Here is a 23,681-nt window from a genome sequence, read left to right on the forward strand (position 1 = left end):
GGGTCTCAGAAATATTTGCATACCCATGTTCATAACAGCACTACTTACAAAAGCCAAAGATGAAAGCAACCCAAATGTCCAGCAGCAGATGAAAAGATAAAGGAATGTGGTATCTAGATACAATGGAATAGTATTCAGCCTTAAAAAGGAAGGAAATTCTAATACATGCCACATCATGGATCAACTTGAGCATAAGCCAGGCACAAAACCACAAATTCTGTATTAGTCCACTAATACGCAGTAACTAGAGGAGTCAAATTCGCAGGGATAGAAAATAAAATGGTGGTTGCCAGGGGTGGGACAGGGGGAGGTGGGGAGGAGCTGCCCTTTGATGGGTGTAGAGTTTTCAGTTTGGGAAGATGAAAAAGTTCTGGAGATTGGTTGCACCACAGTGTGAGTAGACTTAATACTACTGAACTATATACACTTAAAATGGTTAAGGTGAAAAATTTTATGCTATGTGTACTTACCACAATTTAAAAAAAATTTCTTTTAAGATTTTCTTTATTTATTTGAGAGAGAGAGACAGAGATAGAGAGCACGAGCAGGGATGAGAGGGAGAAGCAGGCTCCCTGCTGAGCAGGGAACCTGACACAGGGCTTGATCCTGGGGCCCTGGGATCGTGACCTGAGCCCAAGGCAGACACTCAACCAACTGAGCCAGCCAGGTGCCCCACACAATTAAAGAATTTTTAATCCAAATTAAAATAGCAATGAGATACCCCTTATTAAACCTATCAGATTGATGATGATTAAGACATTCAGGAGTGTCCAGTGTTGGTGAGGGCATGAACAGACAAGTACATTCATAAGCTATTTAAAGTATTATAAATTGTGGGGGCACCTGGGTGGCTCAGTCGTGAACCATCAGACTCTTGATTTCGGCTCAGGTCATGATCTCAGGGTTGTTGAAATCAAGCCCTGTGTCAGGCTCCATGCTGAGTGTGGAGTCTGCGTAAGATTCTCTCTCTCCTGGGGAGGTGGGTGGGGGGATGGGGTAACTGGGCGACTGGCATTAGGAGGGCACATGACATGATGAGCACTGGGTATTATATGCAACTGATGAATTTCTGAACTCTACATCTGAAACTAACGTACTATATGTTGGCTAATTGAATTTAAATTTAAAAAAAGAAAAGATTCTCTCTCTCCCTCTGCCCCTTTCCCCCCACCTCAAAAAAAAATGCGTTATAAATTGGTAAACATTTAGGAGGGAAATTTGGCCAGCCATGTCTGAGAGCCTGACTCTGAGCTTCCAGCCCTCGCCACAGTCAGGAGAGGCTGAGGTCCTAGAAGAAGCAAAGACTAAAGGTGAGGAGACATTGTTCTCACGCAACTCTGCCCCTTGAGCAGAGAAAGACCCTTCATTGCTGGGCTTCCCCTCCCCTACACACCCCCCGCCCCCAGTTAAGCCAGGGGGAAGTGAGAAAGACCTGAGTGCTGGAGTTAGAATCAATCGCCTAGGTTAGGCTCCTAGCTCCTACACTTCTTAACCGTCACCTCAGGCAAGTGATCTGCCCTCTCCAAGCCTCAATTTTCCCATCTGTACAATGAGGCTAACAGAACCCATTTCAACAGAGTTGACATGAGGATTAAATCCATCAGTACAAGGGAGTGAAGGTGATCATGCTTGACAATTGGCAAGTGATCAGTCCACTGTAGCTTTTGCCAACCCTTTTTTCTCTTACATTGCAGAAAGAGTGGGTCTGAGAAGACTTTGAAAGCAGTACAGTTTTGTTTTTCAAAAGGTCAGGGTATCTCTTGGGAACTCTCCTCTCTTGCTCACACCTCAGTAGAAAATCAATGTAGAAATCCAGAGACTGGCCCACAGGAGGCCATGCATGGCTCCTGACTGCCTCAGGGGGGCCCCCAAAGTGGAGAACCCCCAAACCAGGAGCCCCTGGCTGCAGAATGATGTTGGTGACAGGAGGGAGAAGAGCTGGCTTCCTCCTTCTGCCCCAGCCCTGTCCTTCGCAATCAGCCCCAAGGAAAACCCACCTCAAAAGTGAGATAGTGCTCCTTCAGCCGGTTCTCCTCAGCCTCCTTGGACTTGACGCCCTTCTCGATGGGGTGACACCTGTGCTCAGCCAGCTCTGCAGTCACCTGCCTCAACTTATTCTCATGAGAACGCAGCTGCTCCTCCTGCATAGACAAGTCCCAGACTATGAGGTTCCATTTTCAAGACGTCAAAGGCGTGGGTCTAAACCTGTCATGCTGGGTCTGCTTCAACAAAGGGAAACTGAAGACTGGCCAGGGTCATCAAGTATGTGAGGGACCTGAGGGAGGGCCCCTCCACCCTCCTCCTTCCTGCCTCGCTTTCATTGGCATCGGTCCTCCGAGATAAATCCACGGCAGGCTCAGGAGATGAGAGACCCTCACACTAGAATGTGCACATAGACATTCCCTGACACAGACACACAATCCCACCAGAAACCCCCCCACACACAGGTTCATATGGACTCTCACATGCACACACAAACACAATGGACCAAGGAAGGGTCTGGCCTCAGCTACCCCGGCTCCATACGATGCACACATTCTCTCGGATTCTGCCCAGGCTCCTACAATGGTCACAGACCCAGGATCATACCCGCAGAGTCAGAAACACTGTGACTCACAGACAAGTGTGCACATATGTCCCACCCACCGAAGTACAGCCAGACCACTTGGTGCTGTGTGGGCAACGAGCTGCATGTGTGTAGTGGGGGTGTGGGTGCACAGCAGGTGTGTATGCACATACGCGTGTGCCTGTATGGTATAGGTGTGCCTGGGGTGGGTGTGTGTGTGTGTGTGTGTGTGTGTGTGTGTGCGCACGCGCACTGCCTGTGCATGCACAGGGGCTCTGGGCAGAAGCTGCAGCCTAGGAGCTCAGTGGAGAGACCCAGGCCAAGGGACCAGTATGAAAAAGGCCCTGACAAAGACAGGAAGTACGGAGCTCCTTCTGCCCTCCACCTCCCAAGTGGTGGTCCACCATTTATCTTGTCCTCGCCAAAAAAAAACCCTGAAAAACTCAAGTATTGATGAGTAAGAGTTTTTTTTAGGATTACAAATAAAATACTTAAGGGTAGGGAAGGACAGCAAAAGAGCACTTGATGAAGGGCCAGCCAAATCATCACCCGTCCCTGGCTCCCTGTGACACACACATTCTCTCGCATTCATGCTCAGACACGCACCATGCCCACAGACCCAAAATGACATCCACAGGATACCGCGCCATTGGCAGGGAAGAACGCAGGCCTCTGTGTGCTGTGTGGCCTCAGTCTTCCCATCTGTAAATGGGGATGAAGGAGAAGATCTGTCTCTTCACCTTGTCTCTTAGCCCAAGGCCAGGCACCATATAGGAGCTGAGGTAGAGGCTATTGAATGGAGGGGGCCTGGCTGGACGCAGCCTGAGGAGGTGGCGTTGGGGTCCCAGGAGCTCATACCTGGCAGAGGCGAGTGGTGCAGGAGGGCAGCAGGGGCCGACAGAACTTCTTCATGGAGCTGACAGCCGCAGGGAAGGAGGGGGCTGAGAAGATGGCAGCCACCAGGTTGATCCTAAGGATCCACGACAGCATTTCTTCCTTGCTCCTGGGGACAGGAGGAGAGGGGAGAGGGCACCAGCTCCTCACAATAGGACTCCCTGCTGTCCCAGGACCCACCGCTAGCCTGGTCCAGGGAGGGAGCCACTCCCTTCACAAAGTGGGACAAAGGAGTGAAGGAGGAAGGCAGGATGGGGGCTCGATGGCTCAAGTCTGTGTAGGGAGCTCGCCTTCGTCCCAGCTCCTAGGCAAGACCTGGATTTTACCAAGAAAGAAAAGCTGTCCAGGTCCAGAGTTAATAGCCATGGAGCAACAGGCCCTAGAGCCAGTGGGCCCAGGCTGATCCCTGGATCTCTGGATCCTAGAGGCAACAGGCAAGTGGTATCCCCACTCAGGCCTCCTGTCCATGCCCCACTACCTCGCCCACAATGCACATTCCCATCCTGAGAGGTCACCTACCAGCCTCCCTCCTTTTAAGCTTGTCTGACACATGAAACTCCAGTCTCCCAAGTCACAGGATAGGGTGTAGAGGAGTGGACAGAAGGCCTTCCAGGGAAACTATGAGACGAGTCTTTCCCGTCCATTTCCCCACCCCGATTCACAGTGAAGGATGATTCATTAAGGCTCCATCTGCCCCCAATTTAGGGACTTCGGTGTGCAACAGAATCGCCTGGAGGGCTTGTTAGAATACAACTGCTGGCCCAGCCCCAGAGTTTGATTCAGTAGGTCTGTGGTGGGGTGAGAGAAATTGCATTTCTAATGCATTTCCCAGAGATGCTGAGAGGACCACACTTGAGAACCTGTATTTCAGGGGACCCCAGCAGTTGGTCTGTGCCAAGCAGATACACTCACTCTTATGGCTGACGTGCAGGGCAAGCTGACAGCACCTCGCCTAAGGCGGATGAGGAGTAGGGTGCGGTCCAGGCTCAATGCTGCAGGCCCCGAGCCCAAGATGGGAGGGAGGGGGTTCCCACTCCTACTTACGGTGCCTGGAAGAGGAAGACCCTCCAGTCAGCTGTCTTCAGCTTGAGCACGTTGGACTTCTTGCTGTAGTCAGAGGCCCTGGTGGCCAGAGCATGGTGCACGCGAATAGCGTTCTTCAAGTCGCCCTCAGACAGAGCTTTGTCGGGCCTATACTCATCCTGGACAGGTGCAGCGGGGGCAGGCAATGCTCTGTCATCGCCAGGCTCAGGTTCACTAACCCATACTTCCTCGTGCTGTCCCTCCTACCCCTCCACTCCCTCCATTTTTCAGCTCTTGCCCCTGTAGTGCCATGCCCACCCAACAAAGCATGCCGGCCACTCCGCTCCACACCCTGGTTTGTCCCAAGGCCCAGAAAGAGCTTCTGAGCCCCTGGGCATTTGCAAGACCCCTCCCTGAAAACCCAAAGCTCTATGAGCCTGAGTCAGGCTTTAATGAGGGAAGGATCCAGCATCTGCCTAAGCCCCAGGTCCTGCCAGGGACCCCTCTGGGCACCACAAGACAGGGGCCAGTTGGAGGACTGCACTGGCCCTTCCTGGGTAAGGACTCTGGAGCAGTCTCTCACCTTCTGTAGGTACAAGATGGTCCCTTTGAGCACCGCGTAGAATTTCTTCCAGCCACGCCTCCCACGGGGTGCTAGGGATGGGGGTATGGGTAGTGTGGCCACAACCACCCACCCCAATATCTCCTCCCTTGCATGCCCCTACATGTCTGTCTGGGTGTGCAACCCCAGAGGAGTGACCACGGGGGCCAGACCCTCTCCCCCGAACTAGCATCCCTCCCCGTGCCCCTTCCCCCGCCTGACACCCACTCCTCTTGCCATCCATGTCGGCGTGAGTCTTCCGAGTCAGCACACCATGCTTGTAGGTGGTGGCACTGAGAGCCTGCGGGACATCCAGGAAGGGGTTGCCACCATCCAGGATCCGTGTCACTTTCTTGGTGCCTGTCCCAAACTTGTCATCCACCAGCTCAGAGAGTGATTTCCTCAGCTCGTCCTCATCACTAGGAAAATGCTAGGCCTGAGCACCACCTCCATGGAAGCCTTAGCCCCACATGGACATGTTCTCTCCCCACCAGCCCCTCTCTGGGAAACAGTCAGAGGTGGAGAACAGAGATAAGGAGGTTCCAATTCCAGATCACAGTTCCAGATCTTTGACCCCTGCCCTCAGTCTTCAGTTCCGACCCCTGTCATCTGAGCTGTGATTTTTGGCCTCCAAACTCTAATCCTCACCACTGACCACAAAGTTGGAGACCTTACTAGTTTCATTCCTGGTCTTTCTTCTCCTCTCTCCAACCCTGAAAGCCCAGCCCCAGGGAGCAGTGACTCACGGCCAGACTGAAGTGGCTGTCCAAGCCCCACAGACACTCTGGGCCAGTAGATGAGGGCCCTAATGTCTAGGATCCCCAGTAGAGCTCTGGGAGAAGAATGCCAGCTCTTCCCAAGGTTTGTGGGGTTCTTAACAATCATTACCTGTGATTTCTACATGGACCCAAAGACCAAGGCTGCCAGGGGGTGCACAGGAGAGTAGGGCAGCCACTTTCCCCAGGAGCCTCTCAGTCTCCCCACCCAGCAACGTCACCACACCTCTTTCCAGATGGCTGGGCATTTCCAAGTCTCACTGCCTTTGCAGGGGAAGAAGTTAGGGGGCAGTCACCTCTCTCCACTGCCAAGAGCAGTTACTACCTAAACATGGTCATATTCTTGGTGTTATAGGGGGATTCGTGCCTCCTGTCTACCTACCTCCCAAAAGGGAAAGAGCTATCATCACTGGGAATAGTGGCAATATCCCCAGTACAGAAAATAAGTTGTGGACATCATGAAACTAAAGTCACAGTTTAATCAATTCCACACCAGTTTAACATTTTTATCAAGACAGAAAATGTACCCAAAGGGGAACTCAACACCTGGTGCGGCCAGCTGGACAGGGGTCACCAGAACTGTGAGTTGGGAGAAATCAGCACCATGGAGAGTGACAGGAGTGCCTTCCCTGCACCGTCAGCCGCTCCCCCTTTTCCTTCCCAGTAATTCACTTTCCCCATACCTGTGCCCATGGGCACTACTCACATGGCCCATTCCAGCTTTTCATTCTTGATGGAGTTGTAAAGGGTCTGGGACAGGGGAAAAGAGAAAGAGAGGAGTTCAGATGAAGAGTCAAAGAAATCTCCATCTACCTCTAGTAATGTGGATGCAGTGAGGAAGCATCTTTTCAGCCAGTAGGGCAAAACGGGTGTTTGATTCACAGCTGTTTGTTGAATGGATGAATGAATGGGGGTGGGTGGGTAGATGATTGTTTAGATGAATGGGTGCATAGATATGAGGAAGAGTTGGGTAGATAGCTTGGTGGGTAGGTGGATGGGGGGGTAATTAGTGGGTGGGTGAGGGTGCAAGGATGTAGGAGGTATATGTGTGGATGATGGGTGAATGGGTAGGGTAGGGGCAGGTGAATGAGTTTCTGGGTGGGTGAATGGATAAAAGGACGGGGGCATGGGAGGTTGGGTAAATGGGTAGATGGGGAGAAGCGGATAGGTGGGTGTTGGGACTGGGATTATTTTATCTCACTTACAAATACATTCTTAACAAGCCCTTCTTGATGATGAAGAAGATAATTATGATAAGAAGAGTGATGGAGACAATGTTCTATTTTTTGGCCTCCAGACTCACTATCTAACTACCTACCCGGTATCACCATATCCTTCAAACTCACTATCTAAAACTGAACTCATTGGGAGACCTGGTTGGCTCAGTCGATTAAGTATCCGACTCTTGATTTCAACTCAGGTCATGATCTCAGAGCCCTGCATCAGGCTCTGAGCTGGGCATGAAGCCTGCTTAAGATTTTCTCTCTCCCTCTGCCCCTGGCCCTCCCCATACTCACTCTCGCACTCTCTCTCTCTCAAATAAATAAATCTTTAAAGAATAAAAATAAAAAAACTGAACTCCTCATTTACCCCCCAAAACACTTGCTACTCTTCCTCCAAGGCAGAGAACTGACCAGGCTTGAAAGGCCAGAGTTCCACCCTGGGTTTCAGCCTCAGGAGTAAACTAGAATTCCTTAATTCCTGGTGATGTTGGAGAAATGGGTGGGTTTCTCCCTGCAGTGATGACAATGACAGTTGTGGTGACGGTGGTGGACATAGAGAGAGTCAGTAATGGCTGCAGCAGCTATGACAACTGTTGGTAGCTTTGAGGCTTATCATGACAGCAATGAAGAGAATGCAGTGCTAAAAACAAATCTCACAAAGCCTACCCCTCTGCCTAACTCAGGGAACATGCAACAGTCTAATGTTGAACTGGATGGTCACTAACTCTATCCCAAAGTCATGGTAACCATGACCCCAGTGTTAAAAATGTAGACTGTCAGAGGGGCCTGGTTGGCTCAGTCAGTGGAGCATGTGACTCTTGATCTTGGGGTCATGAGTTCAAGCCCCATGTTCGGTGTAGAGCTTATTTTTTTAAACAGATTTGTGGTATTTATTTGAGGAGAGAGGGGCAGAAGGAGAGGGAGAGAGAGAATCTTAAGCAGACTCCCTGCTGAGCATGGAGCCCAAAGCGGGGCTCGATCTCACGACCCTGAGATCATGACCTGAGCCAAAATCAAGAGTCAGACACCCAGGTGCAACCTGGTGTAGAGATTTTTTTTTTTAAATCTAGACTGTCAGGATTCAATGGAGCAGAGACCTCTCTCCTCCCCACCCACTCCAGGTATAGTTGGGGGCATGGGAACGCTTAACAGGTTTTACCTTCAGCAGGTCTTTGGCAAAGTCTTGGCCATCATTCAGCTGGTCCAAGTTGGCAATGAATTGCTGGCAGGACATCTTTTTGCCAATGTTCTGTAATGGAGAAATTGTTCTGCCTGAGAGTAGGGATGGAGGCTGGTATGATCCCCACACCCTGCCCTGCCCAGCCAGAAGGGATGAAGCAGTATCAAGGGTAGTAATGAAAAATACTGCCTAGAGTTCCCTTTGTGTCCAAGAATTTACAAAACTCTTTTTCACTTTCAAGATTCTACATGATCCTCAATGAGAAGTAGGAGTTTTCTTCAAGCCCAGATGGAGTCAGGTTGGATTAAATAACATAACAGATGACATTTGCCAGGTGTCTAGTATGTTTCAGGTATTGTACTTGACATGCATTATTTTATTTCCTTCTCATAACAAGGAGAAAGTGAGGTGGGTATTACTACTATCCCCATTTGACAGGTAAGGAAACTGAGGTGTAGGAAGGTGAAGTGACGTGCCCATGATCACACAGCAAGGAAGTGGAAGGGCTGAGTGTGTCTGACACGAAAGCCCATGCTCTCACCCGCTACTCCATGGTTAACTCTCCCAAGGTCACACAGCACCAGGACTTGAACCCAGGCCTCTTGGCTGCTGAGCAGAAGCTCTGTGTATTCCGTCACAACTGTCTCACCCTCTCACCTGTACAGAGGGGCGGCAAGACCTCCAAGAGGTAGGTGAAGTGAGGGAGAGGTTGGTCTTAAGAGAATCAAAAATCAATTTCCACCAATACACATGGGTACCCCATGCTGAGCTGGGCTGGGACCCAGGGAACCCGAGCAGATGGTTTCACTCCAGAAGGCACAAAAAGACAAAAAGCTGGAAATGACTGTACCCCAAGTTCTGCCTTTTTTAAACCACTGAATAGCAGAGGGGCTCCAGCCCTCCAAACCCAACACCTGATCTGCATACTTTCAGACTCTTCTTGCAATATCCATGTTTGAGGACACACTGGGTGGCACTTCACCTTTGTGAAGACAAAGACCCTTGAACACCAGATACTTATTGGTGTAGGATTTTGTGGATTTAGGTTGGCTGTAAGGCAGTGTTTTCCAAGACTTACCTACAGATGGGAATAGGTATTCCCCCACAAAAAGACTTCATAATCAAATAACTTTATTTACATGTTTCAGAATCTTTAATACGCTTTTGTGTGTTGAGAGTCTCCAAAGGAAGGATTTCATGTACAGCCTCCCAAATTCATTGACCTTGTCAGCATTTTAAGAAAGAGAATCTATTAACATCATGTGGAACATTCACATACCACAGAAAATAATCCAGGAAACAAGGATATAAGACTTTATAAGTAGCTGACAAGCAAGAATTTTCTACACCTTTCCAAAAGGTTAAGGAGACAAGATCCTACATATGCCTTGATATAGTATGTTTCATATGTTTATGTGTATATTTTACACATACATGTATGTATTTTCATATGCAGCCACTTATGTGTGCGTTCGTAATAGAGGGATATGAGGCAGTAATGTCTGGGTTTCACACACAACATTCCCCAGCCACCAGTCAGGAGTTCAAAATCAAAAAATAACCAGGCAAGATTTTCAATCCCAGAAATGACAGGCTATCTTGCTGCAAATGAATCTTCCTAACAGAAACAAGTGCTGGTCAAAATATTAAAACATCTGTGTGAAGGCACTAGAGAAATGTAAGAGCAGTGAGGACATCAAGGGTAAAGATCCTGCAAGAAGGGAAGCATGGAGATGTGAGCCCCATAAGGAGCAGGTTTCCTACCTGAAGCATTTGCCAGTTCACAAGCAGTGACCAAAAGGCCGAGCAACTGAGTGGTCAGTAGGACTGGAGAACAAAAATTGGAATTCAGAGCCCACCAAGAACAAGGGGCCCTGGGGAAACACCCCATTCACACTTCAACACAATTTCAACACAGTGTTGAAATTAAGAAAGGAAATACTAAAGGGACTTTTTGTGGCAGAAGGAAAATTATCCCAGATGGAAGCATGAAGAAGCAGAAAGGAATGAAGAGCAACAAAAAGGGTGGCTAAATCTAAATGAATATTGATTATATAAAACAATGATAAGAAGTTTTCTGGGGAAGGGCACCTGGGTAGCTCAATAGGTTGAGTGTCTGACTCTGGATCTCACCTTGGGTCTTGATCTCAGCGTTGTGAGTTTAGGGTCTCAAGGTTGTGCTGGGCTCCACACTGAGCATGGAGTCTACAGAAGAATAAGACTAAGACTAAAAAGAAAGAAAAGAAAAGAATAGAGAAGAGAAGAGAAGAGAAGAAAAGAGAAGAAAAGAAAAGAAAAGAAGAGAAGAGAAAAGAAAAGAAAGGAAGTTTTCTGGGAAATAAAGTATAGAAAATGATCTAATAGTTTAAGATGACAACAGTAATATATAAGCTGAGAGGGCAATAAATGGAGAAATAGAGTTAAGGTGTTTTAAGATGATTTCATTGCCTAGGAACTGGAAAAAGTACATTAATAATTTAGGATGCACACTGCAAACAACAAAAAGAATTCTCAAAGAATGAACAACTAACAGGCTAATGGAATAAAAGGGAATTCTAAAAAATGCTTAAATAATCCAAAAGTAGGCAAGAAAGGAGTAAAAAAAGGAACATAGAACTGATAAGTCAGAGAAAACAAATTGTATCCTGGTATGTTTAAATTTAATTATATTAGTAATTAAGTGGTCAGATTAAGAGGTAAAGATTATCAGACTTAATTCTTTTTAAAAGTGTATCATAAAAGACATATCTCTTAAATATAAGGGCACAGAAAACTTAAAAACAAAGGATAGCAATAGATACATGCAAATACTAACAAAAGAACTCTAGCATAACCACACTATATCTGAGAAAATAGACTTGAAGACAAGAAACCTTCCTAGAGATAAAAAGAGATATTTCACAGTGATAAAAGGGCCAATCTACCAGATGATATAAGCATCCTAAATGTATATGCACCAAATAGCATAGTCTCAAAAAATATAAGACAAAAATTGTCAGAACCAAAAAGAGAAAGACACATTCACAATCTTGGTTGGAAATTTTAACACTGCTCTCTCAGTAACAAAAGAACAAAAATACTAAACAATTCATTAATAACAATTAGATAAAATGGACAAATTCTGGAAACATACAAACTTTTAAAAATGCTCAAGCAGAAATAGGAAATCTGAATAGATCTATCAAAAGTAAAAAGATTGAGGGACACCTGGGTGGCTGGGTCAGTTAAGCATCTACCTTCAGCTCAGGTCATTATTCCAGAGTCCCAGGATCAAGCCCCTCATCAGGCTCCCTGCTCAGCAGGGAGTCTGCTTCTCCCTCTGCCTCTCACCCTGCTCATGCTCTCTCTCTCTCACTCTCAAATAAATGAATAAGACCTTTAAAAAAAGAAGAAGTAAAAAGATTGAACCAATAATCAGAAACCTCAGAAAAGAAAAGCCCAAAACCAGATGGCTTCAGTAGTAAACTTCACCAAATATTTAAGGAAAAATTAACACCAATACTCCTCAAACTCTTCCAAAAAATTGACGAAGGAAAACTTCCTAACTCATTCTATAATGCCAACATTACCTTGATAACAAAACCAGAAAAAGACATCACAAGAAAACTATGTAACAATATCCCTTGGGAATATAAATGCAAAAACCCTCAACAAAATACTAGCAAACAGAATCCAGCAGCATTTTGAAAGGATTAATATACCATGATCAAATGGAATGTATCCCACTAATGCAAGTGTGGCTCAACATACAGAAATCTAACAATGTAATACACCACATTAATAGAATGAAGGGAGGGGGAAGCTACATGTTCATCTCAATTGATGCAGAAAAAACATTTCACAAAATTCAACACTGCTTTCATGATAAAAAAAAAAAAAACAACTAAATAAACTAGGAATAGAACTTCCTCAGTATGATAAAAGGCATTTATGAAAACTCACAGCTAACATCATACACAATGGTGAAAGACTGAAATCTTTCCCCCTGAGGTTAGGAAAAGGCAAGAGTGCCCAGTTTCCCCAATTCTCTTCAACATGTACTAGGAGTTCTAGTAAGAGCAATTATGCAAGCAAAAGAAGTAAAAGGCATCCAAATTAGAAAGGAAGAAGTAAAACTATCTCTATTCATAGATGACATGATCTTGTATATGGAAAATCCTAAAGGATACACCAAAAAATGAACACATTCAGCAAAGTTGCAGAATACAAGATCAGCACATAAAAATCAATGTTAGTAAAGAATGATCATAAACTGAAATTAAGAAAACAATTTCATTTACAATAACATCAAAAAGAATTAAAAACTTAGAAATAAATTTAACCAAGGAGATAAAAGACTTGTATACTGATAACTATAAAAGATTGCTAGAAAAAATTAAAGACCTAAATAAACAGAAAGACCTGTGGTGATCATGGATTGGAAGACTTAATATAGCTACAATGGTAATACTCCCCAAACTGATCTATAGATTCAATACAACCCCTATCAAAATCCCAAAGGCGGGCGCCTGGGTGGCTCAGTTGGTTAAGCCACTGCCTTCGGCTCAGGTCATGATCCTGGAGTCCCGGGATCGAGTCCCGCGTCGGGCTCCCTGCTCAGCGGGGAGTCTGCTTCTCCCTCTGACCCTCTTCCCTCTCGTGCTATCTCTCATTCTCTCTCTCAAATAAATAAAATCTTTAAAAAAAAAATCCCAAAGGCATTTTTTATAGAACTGTAAAACCATAAATTAATATGTAATTGTAAGGGTTCCCAATACCCAAAACAATCTTGGAAAAGAACAAAGTTAGAAGACTCACACTTCCTGATACCAAAACTTCCTAAAGACCTACATAATCAAGACAGTGTGGCACTGGCATAAATATAGACATACAGATCACCAAATTAAGCCAAACATCTATGGACAATCGACTGTTTTTTATTGAATAAATTTGACATAAAGCACTGCATCTGTTTAAGGCACACAGTGTGTTACTTTGATACATTTACATATTGTAATATTATGGTCGATTAATATGGCCAAGACCATCTAATGAGGAAAGAATAGCCTCTCTAACAAATGGTGCTGGGACAACTGCATATCCATAGCAAAAGAATGAAACTGGACCCTTACCTTACTCCATATATAAAAATTAACTCAAATTGAGTCAAAGATCTAAACATGGGAGCCAACACCATAAAACTCTTAGAAGAAAACATAGGAGTAAATCTTCATAACCTTGGATTTGGCAATGGTTTCTTAAATGACACCAAAAGCACAAGCAAAAAGAAAAAAAAAAAACAGATAAATTGGACTTCATCAAAATTAAAAACTTCTGTGCATCAAAAGATGTATCAAGAGAATAAAAAGACAACCCACAGAATGGGTAAAATTTCTGTTAACCATATATCTGATAAGTGTTATCGTATCCAGAATATATAAACTCAACAATAAAAACACAATGCAATTAAAAATGAGCAAATCCTTTGAGGAACCTGGCTAGCTCAGTTGGTAGAATCTGTGACTCTGGATCTCAGGGTTGTGAGTTAAAGCCCCACGAAGGGTATGGAGATTACTTAAAATCTTTAAGGGCCACCTGGGTGGCTCAGTTGGTTAAGTTAGGACTCTTGATTTCGGCTCAGGTCATGATCTCAGGGTCATGAGATTGAGCCACATATCAGGCTCTGTGCTGAATGTGGAGCCTGCTTAGGATTCTCTCTCTCTCTCTCTCCCACTCTGCCCTCCCCCAACCTCCACCCCCACCTGCCCCCCCACGTGTGTGCTCTCTAAAAAAAAATTTTTAAATAAAAAAAAATTTAAATCAAATCTTTGAAAAATAAAAAATAAAAGTGAGCAAAGGATTTAAGATTTTACTTATTTACTTGAGAGAGAGAGCGTGCACATGGGGGGGAGGGGCAGAGGGAGAGGAAGAGCATCTCAAGCAGACTCCCCACTGAGCACGGAGCCCCGACACAGGGCTTGATCTCACTACTCTAAGATCACGACCTGAGCCAAAACCAAAAGTCAGAGGCTTAACCAACTGAGGCACCCGGGTGCCCCAAAGGATTTAAATAGACATTTCCCCAAAGAAGATATACAAATGATCAATAAGCACATGAAAAGACACTCAACATCACAAATCATTTGGGAAGTGTAAGTCAAAATCACAATGAGATGTAATTCCACACTCATTAAGATGGCTACTATCAAAACACAGAAAACAAGTGCTGGCAAGGATGTGGAGAAATTGAAAAATGTGTGTACTGCTGGTGGGAGCATAAAAAGGTTCAGTCACTATGGAAAACAGTATGGCTGTTTTTCAGAAAGTGAAAAATAATATTAGCATATGATCCAGCAATAGCACTCCTGGGCATATACCCAAACAGAATTTTTTTTTTTTAGATTTTATTTATTTATTTGACAGAGAGAGACACAGCGAGAGAGGGAACACAAGCAGGGGGTGTGGGAGAAGGAGAATCAGACTCCCCACAGAGCAAGGAGTCCAATGTGGGACTCGATCCCAGGACCCCCGGATCATGACCTGAACCGAAGGCAGATGCTTAAGGACTGAGCCACCCAGGCGTCCCCTGCCCAAACAGAATTTAAAGTAGGGCTTCAAAGAAATAGCTGCACATCCATATGTCCATAGCAGTATTATTCACAGAACCCAAAAGGTAGAAGCGATCCAAGTGTCCATAAGCAGATGAAAGGATAAACAAAATGTGATACATGCAGACAATGGAATATTATTCACCCTTAAAAAGGAAAGAAATTCTGTCACAGGCTACGGCATGGATGAACCATGAGGACATTATGCTAAGTGGCATAAATCAGTTACAAAAATATAAATTCCCTATGACTCCTCTTGTCTGAGGAACATCAAGTAGTCAAATTCACAGAAGCATCAAGGGGAACAGTAGATGCCAGGGGCAAGGTAGAGGGGGGTGTTGAGGAGTAGTTGTTTACTACGTAGAGAGTTTCAGGGAAGATGAAAAAGTTCTGGAGATTAGTTGCACAGCAACGTGATACGCTTAACACTACGGAACTAAACTACATAAGATGGTAACTTTTATGCTATGTGTATTTTACCACAATTTAAAATATTTTTTACTACAACTGTTAAATAAATTTTTTTAAATCCAAAAAAAATTGGGCAAAGTACTCAAACAGATACTTCTCCAAAGAAGATGTACAGGTGGCCAACAAAAACACAAAAAGATACTCCAACGTCACTAGTCATCAGGGAAATGCAGACGGAAACCACGATGAGATACCGCCTCATACCCACTAGGACATCGATCAGTAAAAAGGAAAAGGAATGCTGGGGCGCCTGGGTGGCTCGGTCGTTAAGTGTCTGCCTTTGGTTCAGGTTGTGGTCCTGGGGTCCTGGGATCGAGCCCAGCGTGAAGCCTGCTTCTCCCTCTCCCACTCCCCCTGCTTGTGTTCCCTCTCTCGCTGTGTCTCTCTCTGTCAAATAAATAAAATCTTAAAAAAAAAAAAAAAGGAAAAGGAGTTTTAATGAGGACGTGGAAAAACAGAAAGCCTTACGCACTGGCAGCGGGAATTTAAAACATCTCAGCCACTATGGAAAACATTTTTACAGTTCTTCAAAAAGTTAAGCACAGAATTCGCATGTGAGGGAGCTAGTCTATTCCTAGGAACTGAAAACAGGTGTTCAAACAAACAAACAAAAAATTGTACACAAATGCTCACAGCAACATGATTCACAATACCCAGAAGGCAGAACAACCCAAATATCCATCAGCAGGTAAATGCATAAACAGACTGTGGTATATCCGTGCAGTGGAATGTTATCTGGTCCTAAAAAGGAATGAAGTATTGACGCATGCTAGAACATGGACGAACCTTGAAAACGTACGCTAAGTCAAAGAAGCCAGGCACAAAAGGCCACGTATTGTATGACTGAATTCACATGAAATACACGGAAGAGGCAAATCCATAGAAACAGAAAGCAAATCAGTGGTTGCCAGGGGCTGGAGGGAAGAGAGGATGGGGTGTGACTGCTAACGGGCACAGGGTTTCTTCTGGAGTGATGAAAAAGTTCTGGAAGTACAGAGTGGCAATGATTGCACACCACGTGAATGTACTTAAATTCCACTGAATCGCACACTCCAGAATGGCTAAAACGGAATATTATGTATACTTTACCACAATAAAAAGTTATTAAGGATGTACAAGACTTGCACAACACAATTAAAAGACTTGACCTTATCTACACATACAGAACATGACAACCACCAGCTGCAGAATGGACTTTCTTTTCAAGCCCACATGAAACATCTACTAAAATTATGCATCTGAAGAACATGCACCCAGCCCTCCGTCAGCAGCCTTACTACCTCCCTCTCTGACCGGAGCTGTTTCTGGGGCCCTCACAGGCCCCACGTTTCTGAGATGCCGAAGAGCCACCGAGAGCAGAGGGGAGAGCTCTGCTCCCGCGGGGGGCCTCTCGAGAGCTCACAGAACTGCAGCAAGCCCTGGGCTACCTGTGGTCTCCTGAAGCCACAGGAAGTGTGTGATGGGCAATCTGAGATTTAGTGAGGTAAGTAACTTGCCCCAGGCCATACAGCTGTTGTGTGGGGAAATACAGGGAACTCTGACCCAGAACCCTTTCTCTTGATCCTTTTGCAATACTGCCTCAAGAGAGAATGCGGGGATCCTCAAGGTCTACTGGCTGCTGATACCACCACCCTGTCCCACCCACTTCTGCTCTGGGAAGGGGCTGATGTTTCTTTTCAGCCACAGGCAATGATGTGGGGCAGGGGGGTGGGGGGGTGCAGCTAAGGCCCACCCAGCTTAGGGGTATCCGTGGCCTGAGGGGTCACTGGGTAGTGGCTACTGCCGTTCTTAACCATGGAGCAGGCTTTCCAGAACTTGGCACGGCTGCAACTGGGTCTTGAGGTTGCCCTCAAGCTAGGCCAAGGATGGGGCTAGGGGACAGGGGGCATGTTTAGGGCTCCTTTTGAGGTATGCTAGCAACACCTGCTCTCCATAAACAGAGTGTGAGCCACCTTGGGAGAACATTAGCTGGTTGATGGGCAGTAGCTCTGGTGACATTCCCATGGAGTATACACATCTTCTCGCGTGTTCCACGCTCAGGCTGCCAACCCAGGCAGACACATGGAAGTTGTCACAGGATGACTCTTTATGCCGAGGTCACCAAGGCTGTCACCCGTGCCAGGCCAGGTGTCCCACTGTACCCAAGCCTGCTGAGGTTGCCATCAGGCTGCAGTCTTCATATTGGTGACCCTCCAGGGATCTGGAGGCTAGGCCTTGGGGCTCTCCATCATTCAAATTTTAATATCAGTAATGCATACCACTGTTACTCTTATGTAATGACATTATTCATAATAAAATCCCCACTAGGTGCCAGACCCTGACACTTGGTGTTGTGCCTATTAATTCTCTCCGGTCTGCCCAGGACACTTGTCAGGAAATCATTATTCCCACCTGACACGCAGAGAGGCCCAGTGTCTTGCCCAGTGTCACAGAGCTTCCACATGGAGGCAAGAGTAGGATCTGAAGTTGGGTTTGTCCTAGCTCTTTCTTCCACTCTGTGCCCTGGGCTTTTTTGGTTAACTCCAGAACCAGACTTGCTGGCCTGTTGTCCCCAGGAGTTAATGAAAGATCCCCAACCCAACAGAGGGACTCTGAGCACCACTAGGTGAGCAATGACAGGGCAGTGATTGGTAGGGCCAGATGAGGTGATGGGGAACACAGAAGGGGAACATGGAGATGGGGGGTCTGGGCTCACAGGGCATGCACACCACCAGCTACACTTACCACCTGAAGGAGGGCAAGAGAGCCCAAAGAGGGGGGTCCCCGGAGCAGATGGAGGAAAGAAGAAGGAGTTACTGAGCCACAGGCAAACTGAGAAAGCCCAGGGCTGAGAGAATATAGCCTCATAGCCTGGAGCACCCACCTGTCACATCACTGTTTGCCTGGTGGTGGGAGGTCATGACCTACCATTTGATGGGTAGGGGCTGCCTGGGCCAAGGAGGGCCACATTCAAACTTGTAGGACAGAGTAGCCCCAGGAGTGGCTCTTGTAGGTAGGGGTAGAGCACGAGATTTTTTAGCAATGCCTGGAGTCGACACAGCTGTGGGCGGGGGGCACATCTTATCTAGCAGACCCTAATTCCCCTGTGCCTCAGCTGTTCTTACTGTCCTGCTTGGGGGCAGGGACCCAGGCAGATCTCAGATAGATAAAGACAGGGCCAAGTCTAGAAGCCAAGTTGCCCAACTCCCAGGTCTGCCTAAAGAACCATGGCCAGAAAGCAGGTGTCAGGAAGGGGGCTGGAGAAAGGGCGAGCCCCAGGACAACATGGGGTGGGTTAGTGAGAGGACGTGCCCCTTTCCTGCCTCCCCCAACTCACATGTCCATGCAGGTCCGTGTTGAGCAGCATCAGAGCACAGGTGAGTGTGTGGATCCCATCTAAATCAGAGATGGTGGCACCCTCAGTGTGAGGACCCAGTTCTCCAAACCCAGCCACCCAACTGTCTCCTGACAGAGCCAACCTGGTAGCCTTGGAGACAGGAAGAGGCCAGCCACCAGCCAAATGCACCTCAGGGCCCAGGACCTATGGGATGCTCCCTGCCCCACACCCACCACAGCACCAGAGTCACTTGCCTGCCCCAGGTCAGGGCCAACCCCTCCCCTCAGAGGGGACCTGAGCACCCTGGGCCTGCTATAGGCCAGACTCCTGCCTCCCGTGACCAAACTCAGCTTGACACTCAGACCCAAGAGTGGCTCTGGGTCCTGGACTATGTCCCTACCGTGGCCTGTGTCTCCTCCAGTAACTGGCCTCATCCCCCTGGTCCTGGACTCAGGTCCATCCACAGGGAAAGTCCTGTTGCTAAGTGGACTAAGAGGGCCCCACCCCAGGCCTCCACACCAGGACTCCCACCGCACCAAGAATCAGCTTCGCGATGGGGACCAGGGAGAACGAAACACCACAAGACCAAATCTAGGACAGAGGACTTCCAGGCAGGGAAAATGACCACAGGCAAGACATTTGGAAGGTCTCTCGTCCAGCAAGCAGACCCCATTCCAGGTGCCACAGTTCCTGTATTCCATGTATAGTGGGCAGGACAGAAGTGGCAGTTGGCGGGGGTGGGGGGGAAGTCGGGGCCCCGCGGAGCAGCAGGTAGGGCAGGCAGCCATACCTTCCGAGGTGCTGTCCTCCGGGTTGCACTGACAGTATCGGCGGGAGAAGTGTGTCAGGACCCGTTCACGCTCCTGCGTCTCCCCCATCAGCGGGAAGGCCTTCAGGAAGGTTCTGGAGGGCAATTCAAGGATGCTGACGACCTCTAGAGTCCCTGAGTCAGTATGGATCCTCACCCAGGGCAGAAATCCCCACCACCACGTGCACGCGCGCACACACACGCGCGCGCGCACACACACACGCACACACACGCGCGCGCACACACGAGCACGCGTACACACGCACCACATAAACCCGCCGGAGGGAGCCAGGGCTCCCGTGCCCCAGCACCTTCCCCAGAATAGCTTCTGGGGTGTGGAGGCTAGGGGGCTTTAGAATTTCAGCCCTCAATGCCCTCCAGGAAGTAGGCAGGGGACAGAGTGTGAAGAACAAAGGCAGATGAGCCCCTCAGTGCTGCCGTCAGCCCTTCTTCAGGATAAATGCCCACTTCTCTCTCCCTCCTCTCTGGCGAGGCCTGCACAGGCCACACCTGCCCCCCCCACCCCGACTGCTCCTCCTCAGTCATTCCTGCTCCTCACCGGATGTGCCACCAGCCAAGCCCCAAGCCCCACCTAGGCCTCCCTCAGCCTTCCCCCACCCCAAGTCCGAACTGCCAGCGACTTGTTCTTCATCCTTGATCTCAAACCATCCTCCTCCTCTGCCCTCATCATGTGCCCAGCACACTCAGACCTGGGCACCCCTGCACCTCCCCGATGCATCCTCCCTGCAGACACTGAGTGGCCTTTCTAAACACACATGCAGTTGAGACTCACCCTGGCTTAAAACCTGTCATTGGCTCCCCAGAGCACTCAGCATAGCACCAAGCTCCTCCTGCTCTGTCCTTCCCAGGACATGTTCCCACCACCCTCCTGTCCCTCCAAGCTCACCCTCACCTGCCTCCCACACCATATTCACATCCGGGACAGGACAGGCACCTTCACCGCTCCATGCCTCTGGGGAGGCTGAAGCTGTCTGCAAGGACCTTCCCTCCCCTCCTGGGCAGCCCTGCCCCCCTCTCCTGGCCCACTTCAAAAGCCACTGGCTCTCAGGGGCCCTAGGAGTTGATCTCAAAACCACAGGGGCTGGGAGATGGGGCCTAGGCACACTTCTTCTTAGAAAGAAAAACTACAAACTGAGCGAATTTGAGCCTCTAGCTGTCCAGGGTTCCTGAGACTAGTTCATTCCTAATTTCACTATGGTTCATCTGATTTCTGGAAAGCCCACTTTGCTTTATGCTCTCTCATGCTGCTCCTAAGACACCCTGGGCCCTATGAGCCCATCTTGGCCAGCCCTTACCTTCTGAGGCCTCCCAAGGCATCCCAAACTACAGACCACGCCCTTCCTCAATCCCAGTCCGTTAACAGCCATACAAAAACACGCTGTCTGCCATCTAGCACCCCCCTTCCCCGCCCTGGTCTTTCCTGTGCCCTGTTCTCTTCCTCCCATCTGGCACCCAGCTCTGCCCCTCCCTCCTCTAACCACACTCCACTAGGACTTTTTAAAATCCATCCCCCGTCCCAGCCTTGACCTGTCCTATCTACAAATCATCCATCCCAGCTCCCACTCGCCAGTCCAAACATTCCTTCCCCAAGTGTCCTCACCAAGCCCCAATGCAACACAGCCACCACCAAATTCTGAGGCGGCCCCCAGGGTCAGCCTCACCACTGCCTACCCACTCCCCTGCTCTTTGGAAGCACCCATCCCTCCACTCAATCCTCTGGATGACCCCTCACGCCAATCTTTCCTTTGGCACCACTGCCCACCTCAGGCCTATCCTCTCCCACCAGACCATCTTCAGAAGCCTGCATGCCTCCAGATCAAAGGCCACCAGCACTACTCCCCAAAATACTGCTTTACACCCAGAACCTTCTGTGGCTCCCCAGTGCCTTTGCGGTTGAGCCTAAATCTACCGGGCTGGCATACAAGGTTCTCCAGCACAGCACCCAGGCCTCTGACCACAGCCTGACCCACTGAACATCTTCTCCCACCACTCTCCCTCATCCCAAAGCAAACTTCAGACTCAGCTCAGGATAGAGCAGCAGACCAACACCTCCCCTGAGAACCTGAGATAAGCCAGACAGAATACATCTCTCTCAAGCTCTCTGGAAGCCACTGGTGCCACAAGGACCACAGGGCTAGACTTCTGGAGAGGAGAGAGCTGAGGTGAGGGGTTCATCTATAGCTGCTTTTTCCTTGGGGGCATTGCTGATTACGGGCAAAGGCAAGAGGCAGAAGACTTGGTGGCTTCACAGAACTGAAGACACAAACCTGGAGACCTAAGGGACTGTGAATATACAGCCAGTTTTCCCTTTGAGACGTCTGCCAAATTCTGAAGATGTGAGGGGCAGGATGCTAAAAAGCTAAGCAGAAAGCCTCTGAGAAGTAGAGGGACTGGGTTTTGTTTTGTTTTGTTTTGTTTTGTTTTGTTTTGTTTTGTTTTGTTTTTTGACACTCTTGCCACACTGAGGAAACACAATTAGGATTCAGGACCCACCAAAGGAAGAGGCCCCAGTGAACACACTAGACTTCTAGTGGAAAGCCGACGGGGGAACCCCTGAGTTTACCAAACTTCAGTGCAGCCTTTCCTCAGCTCAGCTGTGGTTGGATTAGGAGTGCAACCCCTGCCCGCCTCTAACTGCCTAGCAAAGGACAAGGTAAACCCTCACTGGAGGAAGATATAATAATCTAGAGCCTAATTCTATACAAAATACACAGCATCTAATAAAAACAGTACTGGGTTGCAGAGAGACAGGATGTATGACACAAAACTAAGAGAAGAGACAACAAACACAGATACAGAGGAGTCCAATGATACAGATATTGGGATGAGCAGGCTTTGAAACAAGGACTTGGAAATAACTAGGATTAATATGTTCAAAAAGAGAGGGAAAGATGGAGCAAATGAGTGAAAAGATGAGAAATTCCCCCAGAGAATTAGAACCTATTTTGTTTTAATTTTAACAAAATGAAAATTCTAGAACTGAAAAACATAATAAAAAGTAAAAACTCAGTAAGTGGACTTAACAGCATATTAGACACAGAAAAAAAGGGTAAGTGAACTAAAAGCAGGTCAACAGAAAATATCCCAAGTGAAGTAGAGAAACAAGAATGGAAAATACATTTTTTAAAGTGTAAGAGACATGTGTGTGGGACACAGAAGATCTAACATTTGGGGACCACCCCCCACTTAGCTCAGAGATCACTGTCCCCCACCGACACCCCGAGGACTGCGGCATGCTGTCTCCTGTGAGCCCTGCCACCAGGGGCTGCTAGACACTGGGCTGCGCTCTATTACACACACACACACACACACACACACACACACACACACACACACACACACACACACACACCAGGGCCTGCACCTGACCCTCCTGAAGGCTACTGTCTGCATCCAAACACCAAGAGGACCTGAGGTCAAATCCCATTTTTGCCATCTCCTCCCTCAGTGACTGCAGGGAATCACTTCACCTAATGGCTGGTTCTTCATTTGTGAACAGAATGATAACACCTACCTTCCAGGGGTGTAGTTAGGCTAAGTCAGAAGGGTGCGGAAAGACCTATTGCCTCTGGCAAACAGGAAGTGCTCCATGCAGGCAAGCCCTTTGCCCTTCGGCTCCCAAAGCCTCTAGACGGCATTCCCACCTTCCTACGCTCAGCCCACCGCAGAGCCAGGCCTCACTGGGGCCCCGGGCTGCTGCCGTGCTCATGGCCCCTTCTCTACAGCCTTCCCGGGGAGGGTCGAGACACTCGCCCAAGATTGCACAAGCAAGTTTATGACAGAGCTAGCATGAGAATCCAGATGTGTGGCCTGTACCCCGTGGGGACACCGCCCCATCCCAGCCCCACTGACCTGAGCGCTCGGTCCAGAGTCAGGCCCGAGAAGTCGAAGAAGCTGAGATACTCCCCGGCCACCAGCCTGCTGAACTCATTGCTGTCAGGAGAGCATGAGGTGTCCGTTAGAAGAGAGCACTGCCACCAACAGGGGCACATGGGCAGTGAGCCCGGGGGCACCCTGACCCACCCACCCGACCTGCCTGTCCCTAGGCTGCCTCCCCCTGCCGGCCAGCTGGGCTCTGACAGTCCAGTCTGCCTTGGGTTGGCGGGTCTGGAAGGCTTCCTAAAAGAGATAATGTCTCTGTGAAGACAGCAGACAGATAATATAGGCCAGTAAGAGCCAGGGAGGTGAAGGGAGTAGGGAGAGGGGTGATGCAAA

At 48.0% G+C, this 23,681-nt stretch overlaps 1 protein-coding gene across 6 annotated transcripts in view; it reads right to left on the reverse strand.

The window, feature by feature from the left end:
* The window catches only part of PSD2 (pleckstrin and Sec7 domain containing 2), a 56,520-nt gene that overhangs the window by 5,616 nt on the left and 27,223 nt on the right, over positions 1 to 23,681 (reverse strand). For all 6 annotated transcript variants that reach the window (XM_073887835.1, XM_073887836.1, XM_073887834.1 and 3 more), the window contains 10 exons: positions 23,319 to 23,399; positions 19,428 to 19,540; positions 18,638 to 18,696; positions 8,243 to 8,332; positions 6,567 to 6,610; positions 5,313 to 5,503; positions 5,067 to 5,137; positions 4,505 to 4,662; positions 3,425 to 3,569; positions 1,998 to 2,141 (listed from right to left, as the gene is read on the reverse strand). In XM_073887835.1, the coding sequence (XP_073743936.1) occupies positions 1,998 to 2,141; positions 3,425 to 3,569; positions 4,505 to 4,662; positions 5,067 to 5,137; positions 5,313 to 5,503; positions 6,567 to 6,610; positions 8,243 to 8,332; positions 18,638 to 18,696; positions 19,428 to 19,540; positions 23,319 to 23,399 (1,096 nt within the window). The remainder of the gene's footprint in view (positions 1 to 1,997; positions 2,142 to 3,424; positions 3,570 to 4,504; positions 4,663 to 5,066; positions 5,138 to 5,312; positions 5,504 to 6,566; positions 6,611 to 8,242; positions 8,333 to 18,637; positions 18,697 to 19,427; positions 19,541 to 23,318; positions 23,400 to 23,681) is intronic.

This window comes from Callorhinus ursinus, unplaced genomic scaffold (genome assembly GCF_003265705.2).
Source record: "Callorhinus ursinus isolate GAN/ISIS: 27379988/994484 unplaced genomic scaffold, GSC_fseal_2.0 scaffold83, whole genome shotgun sequence".
NCBI classification, from domain to species: Eukaryota; Metazoa; Chordata; class Mammalia; order Carnivora; family Otariidae; genus Callorhinus; species Callorhinus ursinus.